The sequence below is a fragment of the Orcinus orca genome, chromosome 9 (genome assembly GCF_937001465.1).
Source record: "Orcinus orca chromosome 9, mOrcOrc1.1, whole genome shotgun sequence".
NCBI classification, from domain to species: Eukaryota; Metazoa; Chordata; class Mammalia; order Artiodactyla; family Delphinidae; genus Orcinus; species Orcinus orca.
Window position 1 is genome coordinate 55,527,058 of NC_064567.1, and position 26,652 is coordinate 55,553,709.

Below are 26,652 nucleotides of genomic sequence, written 5' to 3' on the forward strand. Positions count from 1 at the left end.
CCGCGTACCGCAAAAAAAAAAAAAGATATACATCAATTTCAGTACACTGGTTACTTCTAGTTTGGGGAGAAGTACAAAAAAAGTTTCAATTCTATTTTATTTCTTAATCAAAAATATCTCAAGTAAATAACACAAAATGTTAGCATTCCTTATACCTGAGAGTAAGTACATAGGTGTTTATTATTTTTCTGTAAGTTTGAAATATTTCATAATAAAAATTATTAAGAAAAATACTAGTCTAGCTTTGGGAATTCTGATATTTTTAGAGTGAGTGATTTACTTTTTGTTGTTGTTGTTATTGAAGTGATTTACTTTGTAAAAGAGTGTAAGGTATTAGAGTATTGTAGGGTGTAGGAGTGGGATCAGGGAGCCAGCAGAGAAGGAAAATAGAGAAAATGCTGACCTAAGGCTGTGTAGGTAGGTGTGTGAAGAGAGAGAGATGAGGTCAGGTTCACAAAGGGAAGAAATAATGAATGACTGGGTATAGGCAGAGAAAACAGAAAAGAAATGAAAATGTGTGCAGGTTCCCCAGCTGGATTATAACCTCTTTTAGGGAAGGAACTGGACCTTATGGTTTGCTCTCATCTTCTGTACCTGGACTAGCCATTTCCTTCCTATTGGCACTTAATACATGATGTTGACTGTTTGTCATTCTGTCTTGTCAGCAAAATTTGCAACCTAGAAACCAAAACTCAACTTAATTTATTATGCTTATTGGTTATGCTTGACACTCACCACTCAAGTTTAGTTGCTGGAGAGCATTTAAAGATAGAAAAGATGGTGGCAGATATCTTATTTGATTGTTGTATGCATTTAAACTAACCAAACCTCTCAGCTCCCCTATATTTCTTGGCATCTCTCTGATTTCATTATTTGAGATATCAAGTCCTTTAAGTTGAGTCATATTAGACAGCTCTTCCGGAAGTCTTGTTAACTGTAACAAAGGTTAAACAATTATATTTTTAATAAATATTTCTATGACTAAAACTTTTAATAAAATAAAATGGAAGGAGAGTTTTTTTGTCCTAAAAAAGATATATTTTCATTATGTCACAAAGTCTTTGTGATTCCCTTGCTTAATAAAACCCACAACAAATTGTGTAGCATGCAGGTATTTCCCCAGTCTGACCAGTGCTACCAATTCAACCCTGTGGCTTGCTAACCACTTTCCTCACTCTCCCAACACTCAGTGTTCATTGCCACCTTATCCCTTTCTTCCATCCCTAAAGCTTACCCTGCTTTGATTTCTTCTCCGCCCTGAAGTCTTTCTAAACTGTTCTCTTCCATATTTGATCTCTTTACTCCTACTCTCATTAACATTACTTTTTATTAGTCCCTTATGTGTTCTTCTTGGATTTTTAAATGACATGATATATGTTTTATCCTTTTTGTATACATGCTCCCAGTCATGATGCATTTTGAGTAAGTGCTCAGTAAATTTCTTTATAATGGACACACACAGTTTGGCAATATAGCCTCAAATGAAAATTCCTAGTATGAAAAGTATTGCAAAGTAACAGGAATTAAGATACTCTGCTAAGGCAAAGAAAAAATATGCATCGTCAGAAAAACTAAGGCCATCACAAGTGGTGTTTGAAATAAAGGAAGTTCTATGAGTGAACAAAAGAGTTTTGAATATATGGGCCCCTCAGAAATAATCAAACAACAAGGTGAATACTGGATATTGTGCTCAGTGTTCTTCTACATATAAAAGAAGCATAACAGACAATCCCTAACTTCAAGGAGATTAAAATTTAGTTCTAAATTATATTACATCCATAACTTTAAAACTCCTTTCACAGTTAAACTGAAATAAAAATAAGTCTATAAAATTGTCAGCTTTAATTACTTGGGATTTCATTTTAATGAAATATTTTCCTATAAAACTCTTGTGTTGAAAAGTTTATTTGTAAGCCGCATTTGAGGTTTTAAAAAAAAGCCTATCCTTTACAAAATAAAGTATTCCAGCTAAATTAAACACACACACACACTACAGCTTAGATTCTGATCCCCTTCAGTCATGCCTTCCCCACAAAGTCCTAAATATCCATCTCTTACCTTTCTCCCATTTATCTGGCTTATATTCAGCACTTCCAGTGATTGAAGTTGGCAAAGTTCAATAGGAAAACATATAAATTGATTGCTTGAGATGTTTAATTTCAGGATTCCTTTTAAGTTACAGATCTCTGAAGGAATAGTCTGTATTTGGTTTTCTGAAAGATCAAGTACTTGCAAATTTTCTAAAGTACACACTTCTATGGGGAAAGTTTCCAACTTATTACAGCATAAAATAAGAACACGGAGCGATACCATATTGGAAATAGATGGTTGAATTTTCCTTATTTTGTTTTTACCAAGATCAAGGTATTCAAGATTAATAAGAGAACATAAGTGCTCAGAAAATATTAGGAGTTTGTTTTCATTAAATTCTAAATGAAGCAGTTGTTTACTGAAAGATATATCTACAGGTATTTCTGAAATATAATTTCCATTAAAACCCAAATAATAAAGAGAATCTAAAGCACACAAACCTAGTGGAAAATACATTATTCTATTATAACTCAATTCAACTTTAGTTATTTTTCTACAGTTTTTTATTTCAATAGGAAAGTCTGCGATTAAATTTCCTGAAAATTCTAGGCTGAACATATTATTAAGATGTGAAATATATTCAGGTATTTTCACGATATTATTTCTGTTTATATGGAGTTTTCTTAAATTTTTAAGCTTATGTATGTTCTTAGGAAGTTCTGTTAACTTATTATCACTAAGACTAAGGCATTCCAACATTACGCAGTGGGAAATTTTCTCTGGTAGGTCTTTCAATAAATTTTTATCAAGTATTAGAATCCTAAGTTCCCTAAAATTCTCAATTTTGTGTGAAATAACTTCCAATTTATTGTCTGTCAGTTGGAGTTCTTTCATTTTGAGCAACTGAAAAATTTCCACGGCCAAAAAGGTAAGTTTATTGTGATCAAGTAAAAGTATTTCTAAATTTTTAAGTTCCTTAATTTCTTTTGGCAAACTGTTTATCAGGTTTCCAGAAAGGTTTAGTAAAATTAACTTTGGAAGGAAGCACAGAGCTTTAGGAAATACTGTTAACTGATTATATTCCAGATTGAGAGCCCTCAAGTTTTTCAAACTAGAGAGAGTATCTGGTATATGTCTTAACTTATTTTTAGCCAAATTTAAAATTTCCAAGTTTCCAAGACTTTCCAAGCCAGAAGGAAAATCCTCAATACAATTGTTATTTAAAAACAGTTGCCTGATAGTCCCAAGCTGTGATATTTCTTTAGGGATATGTGATATTTGGTTGTGGCTGACATTTAATAGCTTTAAATTATGAAGTAACTGAATTTCAGATGGAAGTGATGATAACCCATTTTCTTGCATGGTTAGAATTTCAAGTCCTAGCAGATCACTGGAGTCTGCCCCTTTAAAAGTTTTGATTTCATTCTCATCTAAATAGAGATATTTTACATACTTGATTTTTAAAATGTCCTTAGGGAATTCTTGTAAACCCTTGGCTTTGAGGTTAACTGTAAACTTATCTGATCCTAAGCCAAGTCCTTTCTGATTTTCTTCAGAGAGTTGTGGACTAATTTTTTCTAATGTTTCATGAGTTAGGGAGTCAACGAAAGCCTGATATTCAGCACTCATCTTAGTTACTGATAGTGATGAACTTTGTGAAATTTCACTTTTTGACTGCAAACTGTCATATGTAGCAATTGTTTCAGAAAATTGAAGAGTTTTCCTTTGTTCTTCATTTCTCTTAGACTTACTTCCAGAGGAGGATGTTGATGTATCATCACATATACCTAATGTATTTTTTCTAGGACGCACTTTACAAATTTGGTTGGAAGTGGTCCCATCAGAAGCTTCCTTTAGAGAGTTTGATGTTTCTTTAATAACTCCAGATTTCTCCACTAACCGTGATCTAGATTCTTTCCTAAATTGACTAGTGAGATCCTCTAGCTCTTCTGAAGTACTCTCCTTTTCAGACATCTTCTTTGCTGATATGTTTTATACCAATACAAGATTGCAATTCAATTATAATTTTCATGTTTAATTTTTTCCTTTGAACCTACAAAACAAATGATGTGAAGAGATATAATAAAGCTGTTAAAATTACAAATGAATTTTAATACAACTTTATTCTATAATAAGTAATTTAATAATTATTAAAATACATTTATAACTAATTAACTTATATATAATTTCTGGCTAAAGATAGTTTATTGATTGCATGCATTTATCACAATACTCTTGATACCACATTAAAATTATAGAAAGGAATAAAAAAGATCAAAGAAAATGAGGAAGGATACATGAGAGAATGAAAGAACTCAGCAAATTTTTGGAAGACAGAGAATAGCCAGTGGCCCCCCCGTGCCACATGCAGAGAGTACCATTCTCATTGTGGATATTGTAGGTTTACATATGGTATTGAAGCATCTTGTCCCAACAAATTCAGTGCGTTATGACAGTTCTCCAATAGGTGGAAGTAAAATGCCTTAAAGAAGGGGATGCTTTCTATAAAAAGTAGAAGTAAAACAACCTTTTCAAGGACTAACGCCTGACTTTAAGTCTTTTGTTTGACTCTTGAGGAACCTGCACAACTAGGCAGCACCCTTCTTCAGAGGTCTGGATCCCATCTCTGTAGGTCCCTCCTCCAAGTTTGTGGTTTTTAATAACCCAACCTCTTCCCTTCGTTCCATCATCCCTAAGGGTGGTAGCTACTTCCTGTATTTATTATCTCTATGTTACTGCAGTTCCCCCTCTACCTTTTCAGTTCTCCAATACTTGACTACACAACTCCCTATATTTACTGCTCCTTCTTTTTATTATTATTATTTATTGAAATATGGTTGATTTACAATATTGTATTAGTTTCAGGTTACAGCAAAGTGATTCAGTTATATTTTTCAGATTTTTTTCCATTATAGGTTATTATAAGATATTGAATATAGTTCCCTGTGTGATACAGTAAATCCATGTTGCTTATATGTTTTATGTATAGTACTTTGTATCTGTTAATCCCATACTCCTAATTTATCCCTTCCCCCACCTTTCCCCTTTAGTAACCATAAGTTTGTTTATGATGTCTGTGAGTCTATTTCTGTTTTGTATACATATTCATTTGTATTATTTTTTTAGATTCCACATATCAGTGATACCATATAATATTTGTCTTTATCTGACTTGCTTCATTAAGCATAATATTTTCTAGGTCCAACGATGTTGCTGCAAATGGCAATATTTCATTCATTTTTATGGCTGAGTGATACTCCATTGTGTATATATATCTTCTTACGCCAGTCATCTGTTGATGGGCATTTGGGATGTTTCCATATCTTGGCTATTGTAAATAGTGCTGCTGTGAACACTGGGGTGTGTGTATCTTTTTGAATTAGAGTTTTCGTCTTTTCCAGATATATACCCAGGAGTGGAATTGCTGGATCATATGGTAGCTCTATTTTCAGTTTTTTAAGGCACCTCTGTACTGTTTTCCATAGTGACTGCACCAATTTACATTCCCACCAACAATGTAGAGGGGTTCCCTTTTCTCCATATCCTCTCCAGCATTTATTATTTGTAGACTTTTGGTTGATAGCCATTCTGACTGGTGTGAGGTGCTACCTCATCATGGTTTTGACTTGCATTTCTCTAATAATTAGAGATGTTGAGCATCTTTCCATGCACCTGTATGTCTTCTATGGATAAATGTCTATTTAGGTCTTCTGCTGATTTTTTGATTGGGTTGTTTGTTTGTTTTGTTTTGTTTTGTTTTGCGGTACACGGGCCTCTCTGTTGTGGCCTCTCCCGTTGCGGAACACAGGCTCCGGACGCGCAGACTCCGGACGCTCAGACTCTGGACGTGCAGGTTCAGCGGCCATGGCTCACGGGCCATGGCTCACGGGCCTAGTTGCTCCGCGGCATGTGGGATCTTCCCGGACAGGGGCACGAACCCGTGTCCCCTGCATCGGCAGGCGGACTCTCAACCACTGCGCCACCAGGGAAGCCCGGGTTGTTTGTTTTTACTTATTTTTTCAATGTTGAGTTATATTAACTGTTTGTATATTTTGGATATTAACCCATTGTCCATTACATTATTCTCAAATATTTTCTCCCATTCTGTAGGTTGTCTTTTCATTTTGCTGATGGTTTCCTATGCTTTGCAAAAGCTTTTTAGTTTGATTAGGTCCCATTTGTTTATTTTTGCTTTTATTTCTTTTGCCTTGGGAGATTGATCTAAGAAAATATTGCTACACTTTATGTCAGGATGTCTTGCCTATGTTCTCTTCTAGGAGTTTTAGGGTGTCATGTCTTATATTTAGGTCTTTAAACCATTTTGAGTTTATTTTTGTATATGGTATGAGGGAGTGTTCTAATTTCACTGATTTACATGTAGCTGTCCAGCTTTCCCAACACCACTTGTTAAAGTGTCTTTTCTCCTTGGTATATTCTTATCTCCTTTGTAGTAGATTAATGGACTATAGGTATGTGGGTTTGTTTTGGGGCTCTCAGTTCTGTTCCATTGATCCATATGTCTGTTTCTGTGCCAATACCATGCTGTTTTGATTACTGTATCTTTGTAGTATAGTCTGAAGTCTGGAAGAGTTATGCCTCCAGCTTTGTTCTTTTTAATCAGGATTGCTCTGGCAATTCTAGGTCTTTTGTGGTTGCATATAAATTTTTGGATTATTTGTTCTAGTTCTTTGAAAAATGTCATGTGTATTTTGATAGGGATCACATTGAATCTAGATTGCTTTGGGTATTATGGCCATATTAACAATATTATTTTTTCCAATCCAAGAGCATAGGATATCCTTCCATTTCTTTGACTTATCTTCAATTTCTTTTATCAATGTCTTATAGTTTTCAGTGTATAGGTCTTTAACCTCCTTGGTTAAGTTTATTTGTAGGTAATTTTTTTTAATCGATTTTAAACAGGATTTTTTTTTACTTTCTCTTTCTGGTGTTTCATTGTTAGTGTAAAGAAATGCAACGGATTTATGTATATTAATCTTGTATCCTGCTCCCTTGTTGAATTCATGGATTAGTTCTAATAGTTTTTGTTTGGAGATTTTAGGGTTCTCTATATAGAGTATCATGTCATCTGCAAATAGTGACAGTTTTACCTCTTCCTTTCCAATTCATATACCTTTTATTTCTTTTTAGTACCTAATTCCTGGGGCTAGTTCTTCCAATATTATGTTAAATAGAAGTGGTGATATTGGGTATCCTTATCTAGTTTCTGAATTTAGTGTGAAGGCTTTCAGCTTTTCATTGCTGAATATAATATTGACTGTAGGTTTGTCATATATTGTTTTTATTATGTTGAGATATGTTCCCTCTATACCCACTTTGGTAAGAGTTTTTATCATGAATGGATATTGAATTTTGTCAAATGCTTTTTCTGCATCTATTGAGATGATTGTGTGGTTTTTGTTTTTTCTTTTGTTGATGTGGTGTATCACATTGATTGATTTACATATGTTGAACCATCCTTGCGACCCTGGTATGAATCCAACCTGATCATGGTGTATGATCCTTTTTATGTATTGTTGGATTCAGTTTGCCAATATTTTGTTGATGATTTTTGCATCTATACTCATCAAATATATTGACCTGTAATTTTCATTTTTTGTAGTGTCTTTGTCTAGTTTTGTTATAAGGATGATAGTGACTTCATGGAATGAATTTGGTAATGTTCCCTCCTCTTCAATTTTTTGGAGTACTTTGACAGGATCAGTATAAGTTCTTCTTTGTACGTGTGGTAGAATTCCCCAGTGAAGCTGTCCAGTCCTGGACTTTTGTTTGCAGGGAATTTCATTAAAGATTCTGTTTCACTTCTAGTGATTGCTCTGTTCAAATTAACTGTTTCTTCTTGACCCAGTTTTGGCAAGCTGTATGTTTCTAGAAACTTGTCCATTTCTTCTAGGTTGTCCTAGCATATAACTGTTCATAGTATTATGATTTTTTTTTTGTATTTCTGTAGTTTCAGTTGTTATTTCTTCTGTAGTTTCAGCTTCTGTAGTTTCAGTTGTTATTTCTTCTCTTTCATTTCTTATTTTGTTAATTTGGGTCCTTTCTCTTTTCTTCTTGGTAAGCCTGTCTTGAAGTTTGTCAATTTTGTTTATCTTTTCAAAAATATTCTTGGTTTTTATTGATCTTTTCTGTTGTTTCTTTTAATCTCTATTGTATTTATTTCCTCTGTGATCTTTATTATTCCCTTTCTTCTGCTGAATTTGGGTTTTGTTTTTTCTTCTTTTTCTAATTCTTTTAGGTGATAGGTTAAGTGTTTATTTGAGATTTTTCTTATTTCTTGAGGAAGGTTTGTGTCACTATGAACTCCCCTCTTAGAACTGCTTTTGCTGCATCTCAGAGATTTTGTAAGGTTGTATTTTCATTTTCGTTTGTCTTGAGGTATTTTCTGATTTTTTCTTTGATTTCATCGTTGACTCATTGTTTTCTTTAGTAGCATGTTGTTTAGTTTCCATGTGTTCATTCTTTTCTCGTTTTTCTTTCTGTGGTTGATTTCTAGTTTCATATGGTTGTGGTCAGAAAAGATGAAATAATTCTATCCTCTTAAATAATTGAAATAATTTCAATTATAATTTCAATTATTTCTACTATTAATGTAGTACTGTCAGTTTCTCCCTTTATGTCTGTTAGTTGTTTTAGATATTTAGGTGCTCCTATATTGGGTGCATATATGTTAATGAATGTAATATACTCTTGTTGTATTAATCCCTTTATCTTTATATAATGTACTTATTTGTCTTTATGGCCTTTGGTTTAAAGTCTGTTTTGTCTAATTTGAGTATTGCTACCTCTGCTTTCTTGTCATTTCTATTTGCATGAAATATATTTTTCCATCCCCTCACCTTCATTCTGTGTGTGTCTTTTGCCCTGAAGTGAGTCTCTTGTTGGCAGCATATTGTAGATTCTTGGTTTTCTTAATCCAGTCTGCTACTGTATGTCATTTGACTGGATCATTTAGTTCATTGACACTTAAAGTAACTATTGATAGGTATGTAAAATGGTATTGCCATTTTAAACCTTGTTTTCCAGTTGTTTTTGTAGTTCTTCTTTGTTCATTTCTTCTTCTTTTTGTTTTTCCTTTTGTGGTTTGATGATTTTCTTTTGCAGTATGCTTGAATTCCTTTCTTTTTGCTTTTTGTGAATCTGTTGTATGTTTTTGATTTGTGGTTACTCTAGTTTTCAAGTATGTTGACCCATGACTATATCTACTTGCTTTAAACTGATAGTCATACAAATTCAAACACATTCTAAAAGATCTATATATTTATACTCCTCTCCCCCACATTTTGCAATTTTGATGTCCTGTTTCACATCTTCATGCTTATCCTTTTGCTGTTAATTGTAATAGTTATCATTGCTTTTGCAAAATTTTTGATTATTTTTTTGAACTATGTACTGGCTTATTTAAGTGATCTTCAATTCTTTTATATATTGGCCTTTCCTATATGGTTTTCCATTTCCTATAGATCCTTTTCTGTTTAGAGAAGACCCTTCAATATTTCTTTTAGGGTAGGTTTAGTATTGCTGAATTCTTTTAGTTTTAGCTTATCTGAGAAATTTTTTATCTTGTCTTCTATGCTAAATGATATTCTTGCTGGATAGAGTATTCTAGTTTTCAGGTTTTCCCTTTCAGGACTTTGAAAACATCACACCACTCCCTTCTGGCCTGCAAAGTTTCTGCAGAGAAATCAGTTGACAGCCTTATGGGGATTCCCTTGTAACTTACTCTTTGTTTTCTTTTGCTGCCTTTAGAATCCTATCTTTAACTTTTGCCATTTTAATTATGATGTGTCTTGCTGTGGATCTGTTTGGGTTCATCTTGTTTGGGATCCTCTGGGTTTCCTGTACTTGAATATCTGTTTCCTTCCTTAGGTTTGGGAATTTTTCAGCCATAATTTCTCCAAATACATTTTCGATCCCCCTTTTTGTCTCTTTTCCTTCTGGAACCCCTATTATGCGTAGGTGGGCATGCTTTATATTATCCCATAGATTCCATATGTTGCTATCATTTTTTTTCATTTGTCTTTCTGTCTGCTGTTCTGACTTTGTGATTTCCATTATTCTCTCTTCCAGATCACTTATTTGTTCTTTCATTTCATTTAGTGCTATTCATTGCTTCTAGGTTAGTTTTTATCTCGGCAATTGAATTGTCTAATTTTGATTGATTCACCTTTATAGTTTCTAGTTCCTTGTTACAGTGATCTTCATTTTTATTGAAAATCTCTCTTAATTACTTTAGCATTTTTATTATCTCCTTTTAATTACTTTAGCATTTTTATTATCTCCTTTTTGAACTCAGGGTCTGGTAGACTAATGAGGTCTGTTCCATTGTTTTTTTATTTCAGGGGACTTCTCTTGTTCTTTTTATTAAAAGTAGTTCCTCTGCTTTTTCATTTTACTTAACTTTCTATGTCTCTATGAATTTAGGAGAAACAGTTATCTACTGTGGTCTTGAAGGGGTGTTTTTATGTGGGATCATCCCTGTGAAGACTGTGCGTTTCCAATATTTTTGGTGCAAGGATTGGTTTTGGTATACATAACAGCCACGTCTTTCTTCAGAGTATGCTGGCTGTTATCCCCTTGATAAGGGGTTATGATTGATGTTGTGGTGTCTAGAGGCTGTACTGGATGTGAAGTGGGGCTTCCTCTTTGCTCTGTGGTTGTCACTACCCTATTGGGGGTGGGATCTGCTCCCCAGTTGTTGGAGTAGAAGCCCTGAAGGTTGGGTTTGATCAGGCTCTGTTGCCGTTGGGTGCATGCCTTGCACCAAAGGAGATGATTGCTGAAGCAAGTGAGGCCCATGCTGTTAACAGCAGACCTGTGTGCTGCCTGTGTAGGCATCTGCATTTCCACTCAGAAGCAGCCCAAGATCGCATCCCCTTTCTCTGTTGTGTTCATCCCAAATCTAGTGCAAGGCTGTGGTGTGCAATAGCCTGGGGCTGGGGTCAGGGTGTTGTGGCTGCAGGAATTGAGGTGGCTGTGCTGCCTCCTGGGATCTGGACTGCCTCTGTGGCAGTCTTCTCCCAGGACCTGTCTGCCCAAGTTCTTAGCCACTGCATGTTCTTGGCACCACCTGGTGCACAAGCTGACAATGTCTTCCCAGTTTCACCCACAGCCCTCAAGTGTGTGCTGACAATGGTCTCTGCAGTTCTGCCCAGATCACATTTCAGGTGCCTCAGTCTGTCTCTGTGTAGCTAGACTGAATCTTTGCCCTGATCTCGCACCAGCCTGTGGTGTGGAGTGAATGGGGCCAGGGTATTCACCTCTTTGGATTGGGAAATGTAGCAAGTTGGTAGCCACCAGAGCAAGTCTCTCTCCTCCCTGATTGTTAGCACACCAGCATGCGGGCACTCCTCGTGAGAGTCTAGGCTTCTCCAGCCCTTCTGTCTGTCTCAGCAGATTTCCCAGCAGGCAAGCGGGCTCCCCAGGGCGAGAGTCCACTCATGTGGACCTTTTCTTCCTTACAGATGTGTCCCAGGGGCACCAGTCTCCACTGGATGCCCTTGCTTTTTTGGGGCCTACCCAGTTATATGGAGATCTTTATTGCAGGTCTGGTTATATAGGAGATCTTCTGCCAGTTTTCAGTTGGTTTTCTGTGAGAATTGGTCCATATGAAGGTATATTTTTGATGTGTTTGTGGGGAAGGTGAGCTCCATGTCCTCCTACACTGCCACCTTAGTCTCCCTCCTAAATTCTTTCTATTAAACTGGTATGGTTTCAATATTTCATAAACTCTCCAAGAGAACAGAAAAAGAGGGAACAGTTTTCAACATGTTTTATGAGACTAACCTTGATATCAACACCTAAGGAAGACAATGTGAATAAGAAAATTACAGGTCAATTTTACTCAAGGCAAAAATGCAAAAATTCTACACATTATAAAACTGTTCTATATATTTTAGAAACTAGCATATATAAGAAGATGAATTTTTTTATATTACTTTTTTTTTTAAATTAATTAATTAATTTATTTATGGCTGTGTTGGGTCTTCGTTTCTGTGCAAGGGCTTTCTCTAGTTGCGGCAAGCGGGGGCCACTCTTCATCGCGGTGCGCGGGCCTCTCACTATCGCAGCCTCTCTTCTTGCGGAGTACAGGCTCCAGACGCGCAGGCTCAGTAATTGTGGCTCACGGGCCCAGTTGCTCCGCGGCATGTGCTATCTTCCCAGACCAGGGCTCGAACCTGTGTCCCCTGCATTGGCAGGCAGATTCTCAACTACTGCGCCACCAGGGAAGCCCAGAAGATGAATATTTTGTGATTAATTTGCCTTTGTCCCAGAAATACAAGGTTTGATTTCAACATGAGAAAATTTATTTTACCACATTAAGATATTAAAAGATAAAAACCATATTATCATTTCAATAGATGCCAAAGCACTTGATAAATTGCAACATTTTTCATAACTTTAAAGAAAACTTTTAGCAAACTAGGAATACATGAGAATTTCCTTAATCTGCTAAACAGTGTCAATAAAAAATCTACAATAAATGTCGTACCTAGTGCTGAAACAGTAAAAACTTCCCTTTGATATTGGAAGCAAGAAAATGTTGCCCTCTATCATCACTTCTATTCAACATTGTACTGGAGATCTTGGCCAGTGTCATGAGGCAAAGAAAAACTGTATAGTGATTATAAAAGAAGAAATAAAAGTCATTAGTTACATATAATATAATTATATATGTAGAAAATCCAAGATCATCTACAGATAAATTATTAGAATTGATAAGAACATAAAGTAATGTTGATGAATACAAGCTCAACACACAAAAATCAATCTCAGGGCTTCCCTGGTGGCGCAGTGGTTGAGAGTCCACCTGCTGATGCAGGGGACACGGGTTTGTGCCCCGGTTCGGGAAGATCCCACATGCCGCGGAGCAGCTGGTCCCGTGAGCCATGGCCGCTGAGCCTGCGCGTCTGGAGCCTGTGCTCCACAATGGGAGAGGCCACAGCAGTGAGGGGCCCGCATACCGCACAAAAAAAGAAAAAAAAATCAATTTCGTTTCTTATGCCAACAAAAAGGAGTTAGAAATGAAAGTTTAAAGAGGTATCGTTTATGATCCAGAAATATCAAGTACATAGGAATAAATCTAAAAAAAATGTGTAAGACTTCTACAAAAAAAATGCTACTTAATGTAACTACAAAATGTGATGAGATAAATTGGACAAAACCTAAATAAATGGAGCATTTTTTTTCAAATTGATCTATAAAATGAATAAAATTCTAATCAAAATCCTAACTTTCTTTTTGTGGAACTTGACAAGCTGATTCTTAAAAGTACTTAGACAAAGGGCCAAGAATAGTCATGATACTCTTAAAGAAGGAAATGCAGGTGGGAGAAATTGCCTGTTGGATATCAAGCCTTATTATGAAGCTACAGTAATTAAGGTGATATGGTATTGGTACAAGAATATACAAGTAGGGACTTCCCTGGTGGCTCAGTGGTTAAGAATCTGCATGCCAATGCAGGGGACATGAGTTCAATCCCTGGTCTGGGAAGATCCCACATGCCGTGGAGCAACTAAGCCCGGGCACTGCAACTACTGAGCCTGCACTCTAGAGCCTGTGAGCCACAGCTACTGAGCCCATGTGCAACAACTACTGAAGCCTGCACACCTAGAGTCCAAGCTCCACAACAAGAGAAGCCACCACAATGAGAAGCCCGTGCACCACAACAAGAGAAAGCCCGTGTGCAGCAAGAAGACCCAACACAGCCAAAAAAAAAGACAGAATATACAAGTAGATCAGTAGAATATATACAAGTCCCAGAAACAGACATTTGACTATGGCATATGGATACTTGATTTATGAAAAAGATGGGACTTTGGAGCATTGGGAAAAAATGGTCTTTTCAATAATGATGCTAGAGCAACTGTACAATTAGTGAACTAGAAAATATGAAAGATATATCCAGAATGTAGTAAAGAGAGATAAGGAGAAGGAAAGTGTAAAGCAGCACGTGGAAAATATAATTTAATGGGCCAACATGTCTAATTAGAGTTTCGAAAGGAGAAAGTAGAGACAATGAACCAAAAGCAATATTTTAAAAAATAATGGCTATGAATGTTCCAGGACTGATAAAAAATATGAATCCACAGATCCGTGATGTACAGCATATCCAAAGCAGAATAAATAAAAAGTTTTACCCTGAAACTATAGAACATTATAAACAATGAAAATATCATGAGAGCAGTCAGAGAGTAGGGAGGGAACACTTACAAAGGAATGACAAGACTTCCTAGCAACTATGGTGAAAGTCATGATCAACGTAGAAATGGGTATCCAGTCTAAATATGTTGATAATCAAAATAAATGTGAATGGAATAAATAACCAATTTTTTTAAAAAACAAAACAAGAAAGAAAACCTAAGTGCTATTTATGAAAGATAACTCTAAAGCATAAAACCACAAAAAGGTTGACATTAAAAGAATGGGACCCATGCATATATGGACCTTCATCTATGACAAAGATGGCATTAAGAACAATGGGGAAAGAATAGCTTTTGATTCTGGGTCAACTGGGAATCCATATAGAAAGAAAAAGATTTTTGACCCTTATCTTGCCATCCACAAAAATCAATTTTAGGTGGACTATAGATTTAAATGTGAAAAGTAAAACAATAAGACTTCAAGTAGATGATATTAAGAGGATATCTTCATGACATTAGGATAGAGAATGAATTCTTAAGTGGACACAAAAAGCATTGTTTGTAATAGTAATGGATTGGCTATAACATAAATGTCCATAATAGCAGGCATATTAAATAAATTATATTATTTCCATGTGTAGATCTAACTTTAGTAGAACTGTAACCACACCAGACTGGACCGGGATTTAATCAATACACTTTTGGATTTTGCTTTAACTGAGTGTTAAAGCTTATTTAAAAAATCTGTGTCCAAATGATCTCCACTCAAAATTTCTCAAAATGTATGGCTTATGGCTTTAACTGTAATTTCAACTATGGCTGAGTCAGAGTATTTGGGTCTAGAATTCTATTTCCACAATGTGTTTTGTCATATTTTAATTTTATAGTTTTTGCTTTTTGTGCCTCATTTAAGAAATTCTTAAATATTTACTTCTGTATCGGTCGGGGTCCCACAGGAAAGACATGATCCATTCAAATTGAGTAATTTGAGGAAAATTTAACAGAGAGCTTATTTTCAAAGGTGTGGGTAGAGTGTAGGGAAACCACAAAGGATAGCGTTGTACTCTAGGAGAGAGAAAGATATAGATAGATAGATGGTAGGTAGGTAGGTAGATAGGTAGGTAGATGGATGGATAGATAGATAGATAGATACATAGATAGATAGATAGATAGACAGATAGATAGAAAAATAGAACCCAGATAGTGCACTATGGAGAAAGGCCACCTGACTGGAGCTGGGCCTTTGGATGGAGGAACAAGTCAGTCTGCAGCAATGTGCTGCAGCAAGAGAGCCAAGGGAATAAATCCTCAATCTCACTCTCCTCCATTCCTCTTATCTTCTGCTGCTGTTCCCCATTTGCTGAACCCAAATGGAAGCCAAAGAGCATGAGACACACTTGATGCAGTCCATATGGTTCAGCCCCTGGGGCAGAAAGCAGAATCAGAAATTACAAAATGGCCACAAATGTTGCCTATCTCTGTATTTCCTCCAAGAGTTAGAATCAATATTTCCCCACCTCTTGTATCTCAGCTTGGCCATGTGACTTATTTTGGCCAATGGAGCACTAGCAAACATGATGCCAGCAGAGTTTTGAAAGACGTTGGGGCTTATACAACTGTCCTGTCAACAGTTATTGAGACCCTTACCTACGTGAAGTAGTCTGGGCTAGACTACTGGGTGATGAAGGACATTTAACTTGTCACCCCAGCCTTTAGCCAGCCAACACTCAGAAGCAGAGTGACCCAGCTGACTGGCAGCTGACCACAGATGCGTGAGTGAGCCCAGCCACAGTCATCAGAAGACCTGTCCAGCTGAGCCAACCCCAAGTGGCTAACCCAGAATTGTGAGCTTAATAAAGTGTTATTCAGGGAATTCCCTGGTGGTCCAGTGGTTGGGACTCCATGCTCTCACTGCCAAGGGCCCGGGTTCAATCCCTGGTCAGGGAACTAAGATCCCACAAGCTGCGTGGCATGGTCAAAAATAAATAAATAGAAGTGGTATGCAGCAAAAACTGATATAAGGTGCAGATGAAAGATACCCAGCATCTAAAACATTTTATGCTTTGCCTTTTACAGTTGGTTCTTTAATCTATATGGAAATAATTTTGTGTATGCTTTGAGGAAAAGTATCTTATTTAATTTTTTTATCATATGTCTAGTCAATTATTTCCAACACTTTATTGAATAATAAGTCCTTTCTTCACTGATTTCTAATGTTGCCTCAATCATACTTCATATATGTGTGGAAGCTGTTTCTGGACTTTCAATTCTATTCCTGTTATCTACTTGTGTAAGTTTGCATCAATACTACATGTTTTTTTATGATTATAATTTTATAATAAAACGATATCTGGTAGAGAAAGTGCTCTCACCTTATTACCATTTTTCTTCAAAACTATAGTGGTTATTTTCAATCGTTTACATTGCCAGATCAATTTCAGGATAAGCGTGTCAAGTTCCACATAATATCTTGCTTGTATTTCAATAAGAATTGAATTTGTAAATTAATTTGGGAAAGAAGTGATGTATTTATGACGTTGAATCTTCCTATTTAATAATGTGATATAGCTCTGTTACTGTTGGGAATGATATCTGTTTCCTATGTCTTTTTTTTTAGTTTTTTGTTTGTTTGTTTGTTTTTGCGGTACGCAGGCCTCTCACTGTTGTGGCCTCTCCCGTTGCGGAGCACAGGCTCCGGACGCGCAGGCTCAGCAGCCATGGCTCACGGGCCCAGCCGCTCCGCGGCTTGTGGGATCTTCCCGGACCGGGGCACAAACCCGCGTCCCCTGCATCAGCAGGCGGACTCTCAACCACTGCGCCACCAGAGAAGCCCTTTTTTTTTAGTTTTTAAAATACTGGTATACAGGAACACTACTAATTTTTGTATGTTGATTTTGTATCCAGCAAGCTGACTGGGCTCTCTTATTAGTTCTAATAAATTTACACATTCTCCTGGATTTTCTACAGGGACAATATCATAAATATTGGTGTTTTTTTCTTTCTTCTTATCCAGTCCCTGACTCTTGTTTATTCTTATGGTCTTACTACACTTGTTAAGCCCTGCAACACAATGTGGAAGAGGAGGAATGATAGCCGCTGTCTTATTTCTTTAATCTGCTAATGTGGTGTATTACATTAATAGATTTTCTTTATTGAACATGTGGCATTTCTTGGATAAATCAAACTTGGTCATAATATATTACTTTTTAATTTACTTCTGAATTAAATGTAACATTTACTCAGAATTTTTAATGCCTATGTTATTAGTAATTTTGCTAGTAATTTCCCTTTTTTGTACCGTTCTTGTCCAGTTTTACTGTCAAGGTTATACTATGCTCATAAAATGAGCTGGGTAACAACCTAGTTACCTACTTCTTGAAGCATTTTATATATTATAGGAATAATCTCTTCCCTGAAGGATCTGTAAAATTTGCTTTTTGATCTCTTATTAATTTGAGTTAATGGTTACTGGTTTGTCCAAATTTTCTTTTTCTTCTTGAGACATGTGGGGAAGTAACTGCTTTCTCCTGACTTCAAGTTTTCATGTGGAGGAAACTCTACTCATGCAATGCCCTTGGTCTTGAGCCTCATCTCCACTATATCTCCTCTTCAGAGAAGAGGAGACTTGGATGACGGATGAACTCAGACCCTTTTGGGCTCCCTCCTTCCAGTCTTTCTGTCTGCAAGATTTGTGTTCTAGCCGGTTGTCTTCCATAGAATAAAAGGGCTGCATACCTGCTGGGGCAGCCAAGGCTGTCCATCTGTGTGATGACAAAGTAATTATGTCAAATTCAGTGGCAAATTATTACAAGTTCACTTAGCTGTAGACCAAAGCCACTCTCTCTAAACTGCTTTATCAGTCATAAATGTGATGTTTTGACTTCTTTGTAGCTGGTTATATTTAATGATAAGAAACTTGGGAGGGGAAGAAAGGGTGTTATTCTTTGTCCACAATTTGCAACATCTGGTGCATTGGCTGAACACTTTGAAAAATAAATACAACTAGGGAAATTAAGACTCTGGGGGTGGTGAGGGTTCATGGTTTACAGCCTTGGAGTTTTGACCTTGGTATTTTGTAGCAGCCCAGATTGTGCAGTTGGCTTTTGTGGGAATGGCTTCTTCAGGTGGCTTTCGCCCTTGTGCTTTAGTAAGCATGGCATACATGGGGTTGTGATATTGATGGGTCACCATAGTTTATGGTAGTTTTATCCTCTGGTATTTGGTTGTTTTTCTGCAAAAGGGGTGTTGTTTTGTTTTTATTGTGGTAAAATATACATAAAGTTTATCAGTTTAACCATTTTAAAGTGTACAGTTAGCAGCATTAGGTACATTCCCATTGCTATGTAACAAAAGGGTTGTTTTTAAAAGATACAGAATCAAATAAGTGTTGCTCTGGTCTCCATGTGTGGGTACCTACAGATTGGCCATGAATGCTGCACCCAGTTTGGACTGGTATTGGAGAAGAAACTGAGTCAGAGATGGTATCTGTGTGTGTGTGTATATATATATACACACACACACACACATAAACACCCACATATATACACATATCGGGGAGATAGAGCAATCCAAAGGAAGAATAGGTGCTGGAGAAGCAACTATGATGTCTGTTTCTTAGAGATAGCCAGTAATGAATATCATATATATACTTTTTTTTAAACAAAATTGAGACTGTCCATCATTGTCCAATATGGTAGCTACTAACCACATGTGGCTATTGCAATTTCAATTTAGTTAAATTACAGTTTAGCTCCTCAGTCATACTAGCCACAATTGAAGTGCTGAGAAGCCACACTTGGCTGGCGACTACATTATTGAACGGTACAGATATGAAACATTTACATTGTCACAGAATATAAATCATAGTTAACATACCATGGTTTGAAATCAAATATTTGAAAAGTTTATCTTTCATGCCTGAGAAATATTCCATAGAAGGATGTACCATCAATTATTTAACCATTCCCATGTGAGCATTTTTAAGGTTGATATACACAACTAAATAACATTCTAAAAATGTATACTATATTGTCTGTCCTCATCCTCACAAGCACTGAGAGTTTCAGTTAAAAACAAATATTGCCAATTTGATAGGCAAAAATAGATCCCAATACTGTTTCCCTAAATATTAGTAAGTTGAACAATGACCCAATGTAATTTGTTACAGAGCTGAAAGACATGGACGTTCAGGGAGCCACAGGGGCATTTTTATACCGTGCAGCATCGACAAATTGCTTCCTAGAATGTGAAGAAATGGCCACTGAACAGAGGCTAAAGCAACGTAGGACAGGATGCACACACTCTCGAAATGGGTATCCCAGGGGCATAGAGAAAAGGGAAGACACGCAGAGCCGCAGGTGTTGAGGGGAAACGGGAGGAGAAAACCTGGATTTGGCTTAGAGGGCCGCCAAAGTAAGTCACAGAGCTTCGTGTCACCTGGAGTCTTTCCGCAGCGAGTGGCGGGAGGAGTCGCCTCCAAGGACTCCAGCGACGGCGGCGGCCTGCTGTTCGGCTCTGACGCGAGCCTGGGCCCACGGCAGCAGTGGCCTGGCGCCTGGGCTCTGCCGCGCCCCCGCGCGTTTGTGAGCTGGCCCCCGGTCACACTAGGACACCTCGGGGGAGGCCCGGGCCTCCATTCAATTCCCCAGGAGGGACGCGCGCCGGCCTCCGCGTGCTGAGTAGAGAACGCGCGCCTGGGTCCTCGGCTTGAGCATTAGAATCTCCCAAGTAGATAAGGGTTCTGATTTAATTGGTCGGGGGCGTCCCAGGCTTCTGATTCTAAGAAGCCGCGGGGATGAAAAGCCACGGGCCAGGGCCCTGGTCCCCAGAGGTTACTACCACGCTAATCCACTCGAGTCCGACTTCACGGATAGTCATGCTCCGAGGTTTTTCTCCCGGAACCTGATTTTCCTGCCTGTGGGATGAACAGCAGGCGATACAGGCGCGGTGAAAATGGCATTTAGTGACATGGAGGACGCAGCTTGTCATCAAACCAATTCATTTGGTTTAACCAAACAGCCAGTCCAACCTCTTTTGTCTCGGTTGCTCCCGGGCTATTCTTCAGGGTGGGCGAGGCTCCCAAACCACGAACCAGGCTGAAGGAGAGCAACCCGAGCTCAGGAATAACCGAGTTTATGCTGATCGCCAGGAGGTGGCGACTGCACCTGTGTTTAAAGGGATCCCCGAGACCATGAGGATTTGATTTGGAGGCGTGTCTGCCTTTGAAGTTACCAAGAATAGTACTGGGGAATGAATGTAGGCAGGAGAGGTGGCTGAGCTTTGAGAAAGCTCTTGGGGTGAGTGTGACTTCCTTTCTCCCATCATCTAAACAACAGGAGGAGGAAAAGTTACAGGACTAATTTAGTCCTAGCCTAATATAACAAAAACACGGTATTTATCAGAAAAACAGGAATTATTTGTAGAATGTGAGAATGTAATTGAAGAACCGGATAATAGAACTTTAAGAAAAGGGAAATATAAAACTTTAAAAGGAATTCCTTGGTTTACTAATAATGTTGCAGAAAGGGGGACCCCTTCCAGAGACCGAGAGTGGGCTCTTGTCTAACACTCGGAAATGAATTGCCCAAGGAGACACATGTGCTGACAAAGCAAGAGACTTTATTTGGAAGGGGCACCTGGTGGAGAGCAACAGGGTAAGGGAACCCAGAGGACTGCTCTGCCACGTGGCTCGCAGTCTTGGGTTTTATGGTAATGGGGTTAGTTTCCGGGTTGTCTCTGGCCAATCATTCTGACTCAGGGTCCTTCCTGGTGGCGCTTGCGTGCTCAGCCAAGATGGATTCCAGCGAGGAGGATTCTGGGAGGCTGGTAGGACACATGGACTGACATCTCTCTCCTTTTGACCTTTCCCAAATTCTTACAGTTGGTGGTAGCTTGTTAGTTCCGCGTTCCTTACCAAGAACTCCTGTTGTAAGATAACTCATGCCAGGGTGGGTGGTTTCAGTGTTTCCCCTAACAATACCAATATCTAAAATGTTACAAAATTGAATATACCAAGTGTTCTATCATGATTGAAATAAAGTACTCTAAAAATGCCACTTGAATTCATTCATATCTTTTGATGAACACCATCACATCCCTATTTCAAAGTGATGTTTAAAATGTCCTTTGAGTGCCGGTTTAACAGGAAAACTCCTATGCGTCATTATCTATAGACTCATATCAAAGGCTCACCTTTCATTTGCAAGGTCCCTGGTCTAGGCAGTTGGATGCTTCCCCTCGGCCTGGATGTTGCTGCCTTGGTGAATAGTCATGGCCCTCCTGGTTATCAGGGTGGTTGGCCCACGACTTTTCCCAGTCCTTTTCCACAGCCTTCCAATCCCTCCCGTCACCACCAAATTCAAATTTGGAATTTAAAGTTGAATAATGATTACGGCTGACTTTTTAGAATTTATGAAAAGCGGTGAGGCTCCCTTCTCTATAATAATTCTACATGTGTAGCCTTTTAGCATGCTATTTTGTGGATTGTACTTGTAATTTGTCATCTGCCTAATGAGTTAAGAACTTGGTGGTTTTTAAAATTGAGATATAATTGACATATAACATTGTTAGTTTCTGGTGTACAGAATGATTCAATATTTGTATATGTGCAAAACGATCACCACAGTAAGTCTAACATCTGTCAACCTACATAGTTACAAAATTTTGTTCTTGCGATGAGAATTTTTAAGATCTACTCTTTTAGCAACTTTCAAATAGTACTTATATCCCTAGGACTTTATGCTTTAACAGAAAATTTTTACCTTTTGATCCACTTCATATCTCCCCCTCCATCCCCTGCCTCTGGCAGCCACCAATCTGTTCTCTAGATCTATAAGTTCAGGTTTTTTTGGGTTTTTTTTTGCGGTACGCGGGCCTCTCACTGTTGTGGCCTCTCCCGTTGCGGAGCACAGGCTCCGGATGCGCAGGCTCAGCGGCCATGGCTCACGGGCCCAGCTGCTCCGCGGCATGTGGGATCTTCCCGGACTGGGGCACGAACCCATGTCCCGTGCATCGGCAGGCGGACTCTCAACCACTGCGCCACCAGGGAAGCCCTGAGTTCAGGTTTTATTACAAGATAATATTGCCACATCCTTACAAGACCATATGGTATTTGTCTTTCTCTGACTTATTTCACTTAGCATAATGCCCTCAAGGTCCATCCATGTTGTCGCAAATGGCAAGATTTTCTTTTTTATGGCCAAGTAATATTCCACTGTGTGTGTGTGTGTGTGTGTGTGTGTGTGTGTGTGTGTGATTTTTTGGTGTCAAATTCAAAAAATCATCACAAAGATGTATATCAAGGAGCTTACCCACTATGCTTTCATCTAGTTTTATGGTTTCAGATCTTAAGTTAAAGTCTTTAATTCATTTTGAGTTAGTTTTGGTGTACAGTGTAAGATAGTGATCCAGTTTCATTGTTTTGTATATGGCTGTCCAGTTTTCCCAACGCCATTTATTGAAGAGACTATCCCTTCCGCAATGTGTATTCTTGGCTCCTTTGTCATAAATTAACTGACCATATATGTGTGGGCTCATTTCTGGGCTCTCTGTTCTATTCCATTGACATATATGTCTGTTTTTATGTCCCTATCATACTGTTGGAAATACATATAATTTGCTAGTGTTCCAGAGGTCTGGTATTTGTTTAATCAAGAGCATTAGAGTACTAATTAGTATACTTACCTTCTTTACTCAGCATAAGGTAGAGGTGAAAAAAGCTTTTTAATCTTAATATTGCAATTTATATTACCTTTGGTCTTCATAATACAGGTAGTTTTCTTATCCCCCTCCTCCCGTTTCTTTTAAGGAATTTAAATACTAAGGTTCTGACTTGTGATTTAAACTCCACCTTAAAAAGCAGACTGGGATTACTTCTACCTAAGAATTGTCTCAAATTTTGTTTAGAACTTGAAAATAAGCTAAGTTTCAAAAACATTTTGTTGTGGTAACTCCTATAATAGTATTTAATCCATCTTGGAAAATGTCTGTTTCTGAATCTTTCCTCATTTATACAGTAATGTAAATGAGAAGTGATATATTTACCATTTCAATGATTATGACTAAGAAAGAGGGAAAAATGTAATTAACTTTATACCACATAGTGAAACCCTGCTTTTAAACTGTTATACAATATAAAACAATGAGTGGTGTGTGAATATCCATGTATTTTAAGATAGGAGGTAACTTAACAAGTAAGCCAAAGTTCAGATAAAATTAATTAAAATCCAACTTTTAACTATATACAGTAAATTATTTGTGAGTGAAGTGGCTGAAATAAATTAAAAATCCAGATTTGGCTTTTCTTCCTCCTAGTGGTTATATGTACGAAACTAAATTCAAAATTAATTGAAAGCCAACAATCCAGAAAGGAAAAATGGTGCATATTTGAATTAAGTGAAAAATTTATCTGTTTTTCTATCCATATATGACTTGCCATTTTAGGTTCTTTCCCTTTCATTGCCCTACTAGTATGCAGTAAATACAAACAAGTATTATCAGCATCTGTAAAATATAACTGGGAAGGCATGTTATTAAAACATAACATATTCCAAAATCAACAAATGATTCGCTGACTACTGGTTTGAGATTATACATACATTATTTGATCATATAATTGAGTTAATGGCATTATTACATGATCCTGTAACAACTAAAGCATTTGGAATGCTCTGGTGGAGACTTGTTTTAAAAGCAATTGCCTTAGGTATATATTATTTTTAACTGTACAATTTTCTTCCAGTTTTACAGTAATGTTAGACAACTATTACTTTTTTCCCCTGTTGAATTGCATCACATATGGTTTACTCCCTAGGCAAGTAAGGGAACTTGTGCCAGTAGAGCACTGCAAATGAGAAAGTGGGGATAGTGGGCTCATCCTTGGATTGTCCTCAATGTGGGATCATCAGGTCAAGGAGAGTAAACATTTCCCAGATGGCTTTAGCAGCAGATTAAACCAATTTTCAGTACTACCCAGAATATATTCTCATATGTTGTCTTAATCCTGCGTTGTCATTGATTTTTATTAATGTAATTAGTTGTTTTATTATTTCATACTATTTTAACTATTTTAATAAGGTTGTTTTGCATTTTTGTTAGCAAAGATTTGTATTTTTCCACTTTTTATAGTTGTCTGCATTTCTGAACGTATAAGCTGTGAATCTTCTTTGACCACTCACTATTAGAATTTGAATACTGACTTATATTTCCATTAAATCTACATATATTTTTGGTAAATTTTCAACACTTGTATAGCAAGTTGTGATTCGTTTCTTTAATGTACTTTTAAAATTTATGTAGAATCCTTTCTGATGTACAGTTTTGTGAGATTTGACAAATACACCGAGTATTTGTCAATCATGATGAGGATATAGAACAGTTTTTACTCCCCCAAATTCGTTTGTGCTGCCCCTTTATATCCCCACATCCCCTCACCCCCATTCTTAACCTCTGATAATCATTATTTGCTTTCTGACTGTATAGTTTTGCCTTTTCCAGTATGTCATCTAAAAGGAATGCTACAGTATGTAACCTTTTGAGTCTGGCTTTCAGTTACCATAATGCATTTGAAATTCATCCATTTTGTTCATCAACAGTTTATTTTTTGTTACTGAGTAGTATTCCATTGTATGGATGTACCTGAGTTTGTTTATTCACTCACCCACTGAAGGATATTTGGCATGTTTCTAGTTTGGGGCAGTTATGAGTAATTACATTTCATTATGAATTATGAAAAAATGAGAAATGTATGCTATAAATATTTGCATACAAATTTTTATGTGAACATGTTTTTGTTTCTTGGATAAATTCTTAGGAGTGGAATGACTGGGTCCTACAGTTGGTATATATTTAACTTAGAAGAAACTACCAAACTGTTTTTGAAAATGGTTGTGCCATTTTGCATTGCTATTGCTATGTAGGAGTTCCAGTTGCTCTAAATTCCCTGATTCTTTTGCTTTCCTTTTTATTGTGTACATTTAAAGGCATTTTAAACACCTATTTCTCATGATACCCATTAAAAAATCCATAAATGAATGTGCTCTAAAATATATTGATCTGTTTTTCTCTAGCGATATTAAGGATCCCTTTTTCTTTTCTCGTTTTTCTGTTTGTTTTTAGGCCACACGGTGCTGCTTGCAGGATCTTAGTTCCCCCACCAGGGATCAAACCCATGCCCCCTGCAATGGAAGCGAGAGTCCTAACCCCTAGACCGCCAGGGAATTCCCTAAAGATTCTTTTTTAATTTATTTATTTTTGGCCGCGTTGGGTCTTTGTTGCTGCGCACGGGCTTTCTCTAGTTGCCGCCAGCGGGGGCTACTCTTCATTGCAGTGCGTGGGCTTCATTTTTTTTTTTTTAATCATGATATTGCTTATATGTGGAATCTAAAAAAAATGACACAAATGAACTTATACGCAAAACAGAAACAGACCCACAGACATAGAAAACAAACTTATGGTTACCAAAGGAGAAAGGAGGGGAGGGATAAATTATGAGCCTGGGATTAACACATAAAATATAAAATATAATATAGGTAACCAACAAGTACCTTCTGTATAGTACAGGGAACTATATTCAATATCTTGTAATAACTTATAAGGGAAAAGAATCTGAAAAAGAATATACATATATATAACTGAATCACTTTGCCATACACGTGAAACCAACACAACCCCGTAAATCAACCATACCCCAATTAAAAAAAAAGAGATAGAATATTCCAGTACCCTTTTTGTACCTTGTCCCCGTCACTCCCCTCACAAGGTAACTACTATTCTCATATTTATCCCCATCAACTTGTTTGGCTGATTTTTGAACTTTATATAAATGAAATCATGCAGCACACTCATGATTGTACTGTTGATGGACATTTAGATATTTCTAGTTTGGGTCCATTATGAATCATATTGGTATAAATATTCTTCCTTGTCTCAGCCTTTAGGTTTTACTTGCCATAAAAGCTTTCTTTAAACTCCTGGCCTTAGTGATGTGGTTACCAACTTCCCTGCAGCCCTGCCCCTACCATCCAACACAAACCCATAAGTCATCACTCTAACGTGCAGACTTCATACTGCGGTGGCTTCTCTTGTTGCAGAGCATGGGCTCTAGGCATGTGGGCTTCAGTAGTTGTGGTGCACGGGCTTAGTTGCTCTGCGGCACGTGGTATCTTCCCGGACCAGGGCTCGAACCCGTGTCCCCTGCAGTGGTTAAGAATCTTCTGCACCACCAGGGAAGTCCCCTAAAGATTCTTTTAATACTTACTTCTGCCCATATGAAATTTATTAATATATAGTATGCAGGATGGTGCCAAGCTGTTTCTTTTCCATACTGATATCCATGTACCTAACAAGATGCTTTGTGTGTTGCCCTACCTTTGCCCATTTCTCAAATGGCATTCTTTGGCTTGCTTCTCTCTACTCTCTTCCTGGGTGACTTTAAATATGTTCCTGTAGTTTCAACTGC

General features: G+C 37.4%; 2 protein-coding genes across 4 annotated transcripts in view; both read right to left on the reverse strand.

Moving 5' to 3' along the window:
* The window catches only part of LRRD1 (leucine rich repeats and death domain containing 1), a 31,348-nt gene extending 11,594 nt beyond the window's left edge, over positions 1–19,754 (reverse strand). The window contains exons 1-3 of one of the 3 annotated variants that reach the window (XM_004265613.3): positions 19,632–19,754; positions 2,059–4,084; positions 736–934 (exon numbers count right to left, since the gene is read on the reverse strand). In XM_004265613.3, coding sequence (XP_004265661.1) covers positions 736–934; positions 2,059–4,005 — 2,146 coding nt within the window. In that variant the 5' untranslated portion in view covers positions 4,006–4,084; positions 19,632–19,754. Of the gene's footprint in view, positions 1–735; positions 935–2,058; positions 4,085–19,631 lie in introns of those variants that run through there. The other 2 variants (XM_049714758.1, XM_049714757.1) reach the window with 2 other exon arrangements.
* Positions 19,755–22,424: 2,670 nt separating this feature from the next.
* The window catches only part of KRIT1 (KRIT1 ankyrin repeat containing), a 45,664-nt gene continuing 41,436 nt past the window's right edge, over positions 22,425–26,652 (reverse strand). The window contains exon 17 of the mRNA XM_049714760.1: positions 22,425–25,574. Within this exon, the coding sequence (XP_049570717.1) occupies positions 25,506–25,574 (69 nt within the window). The 3' untranslated portion in view covers positions 22,425–25,505. The remainder of the gene's footprint in view (positions 25,575–26,652) is intronic.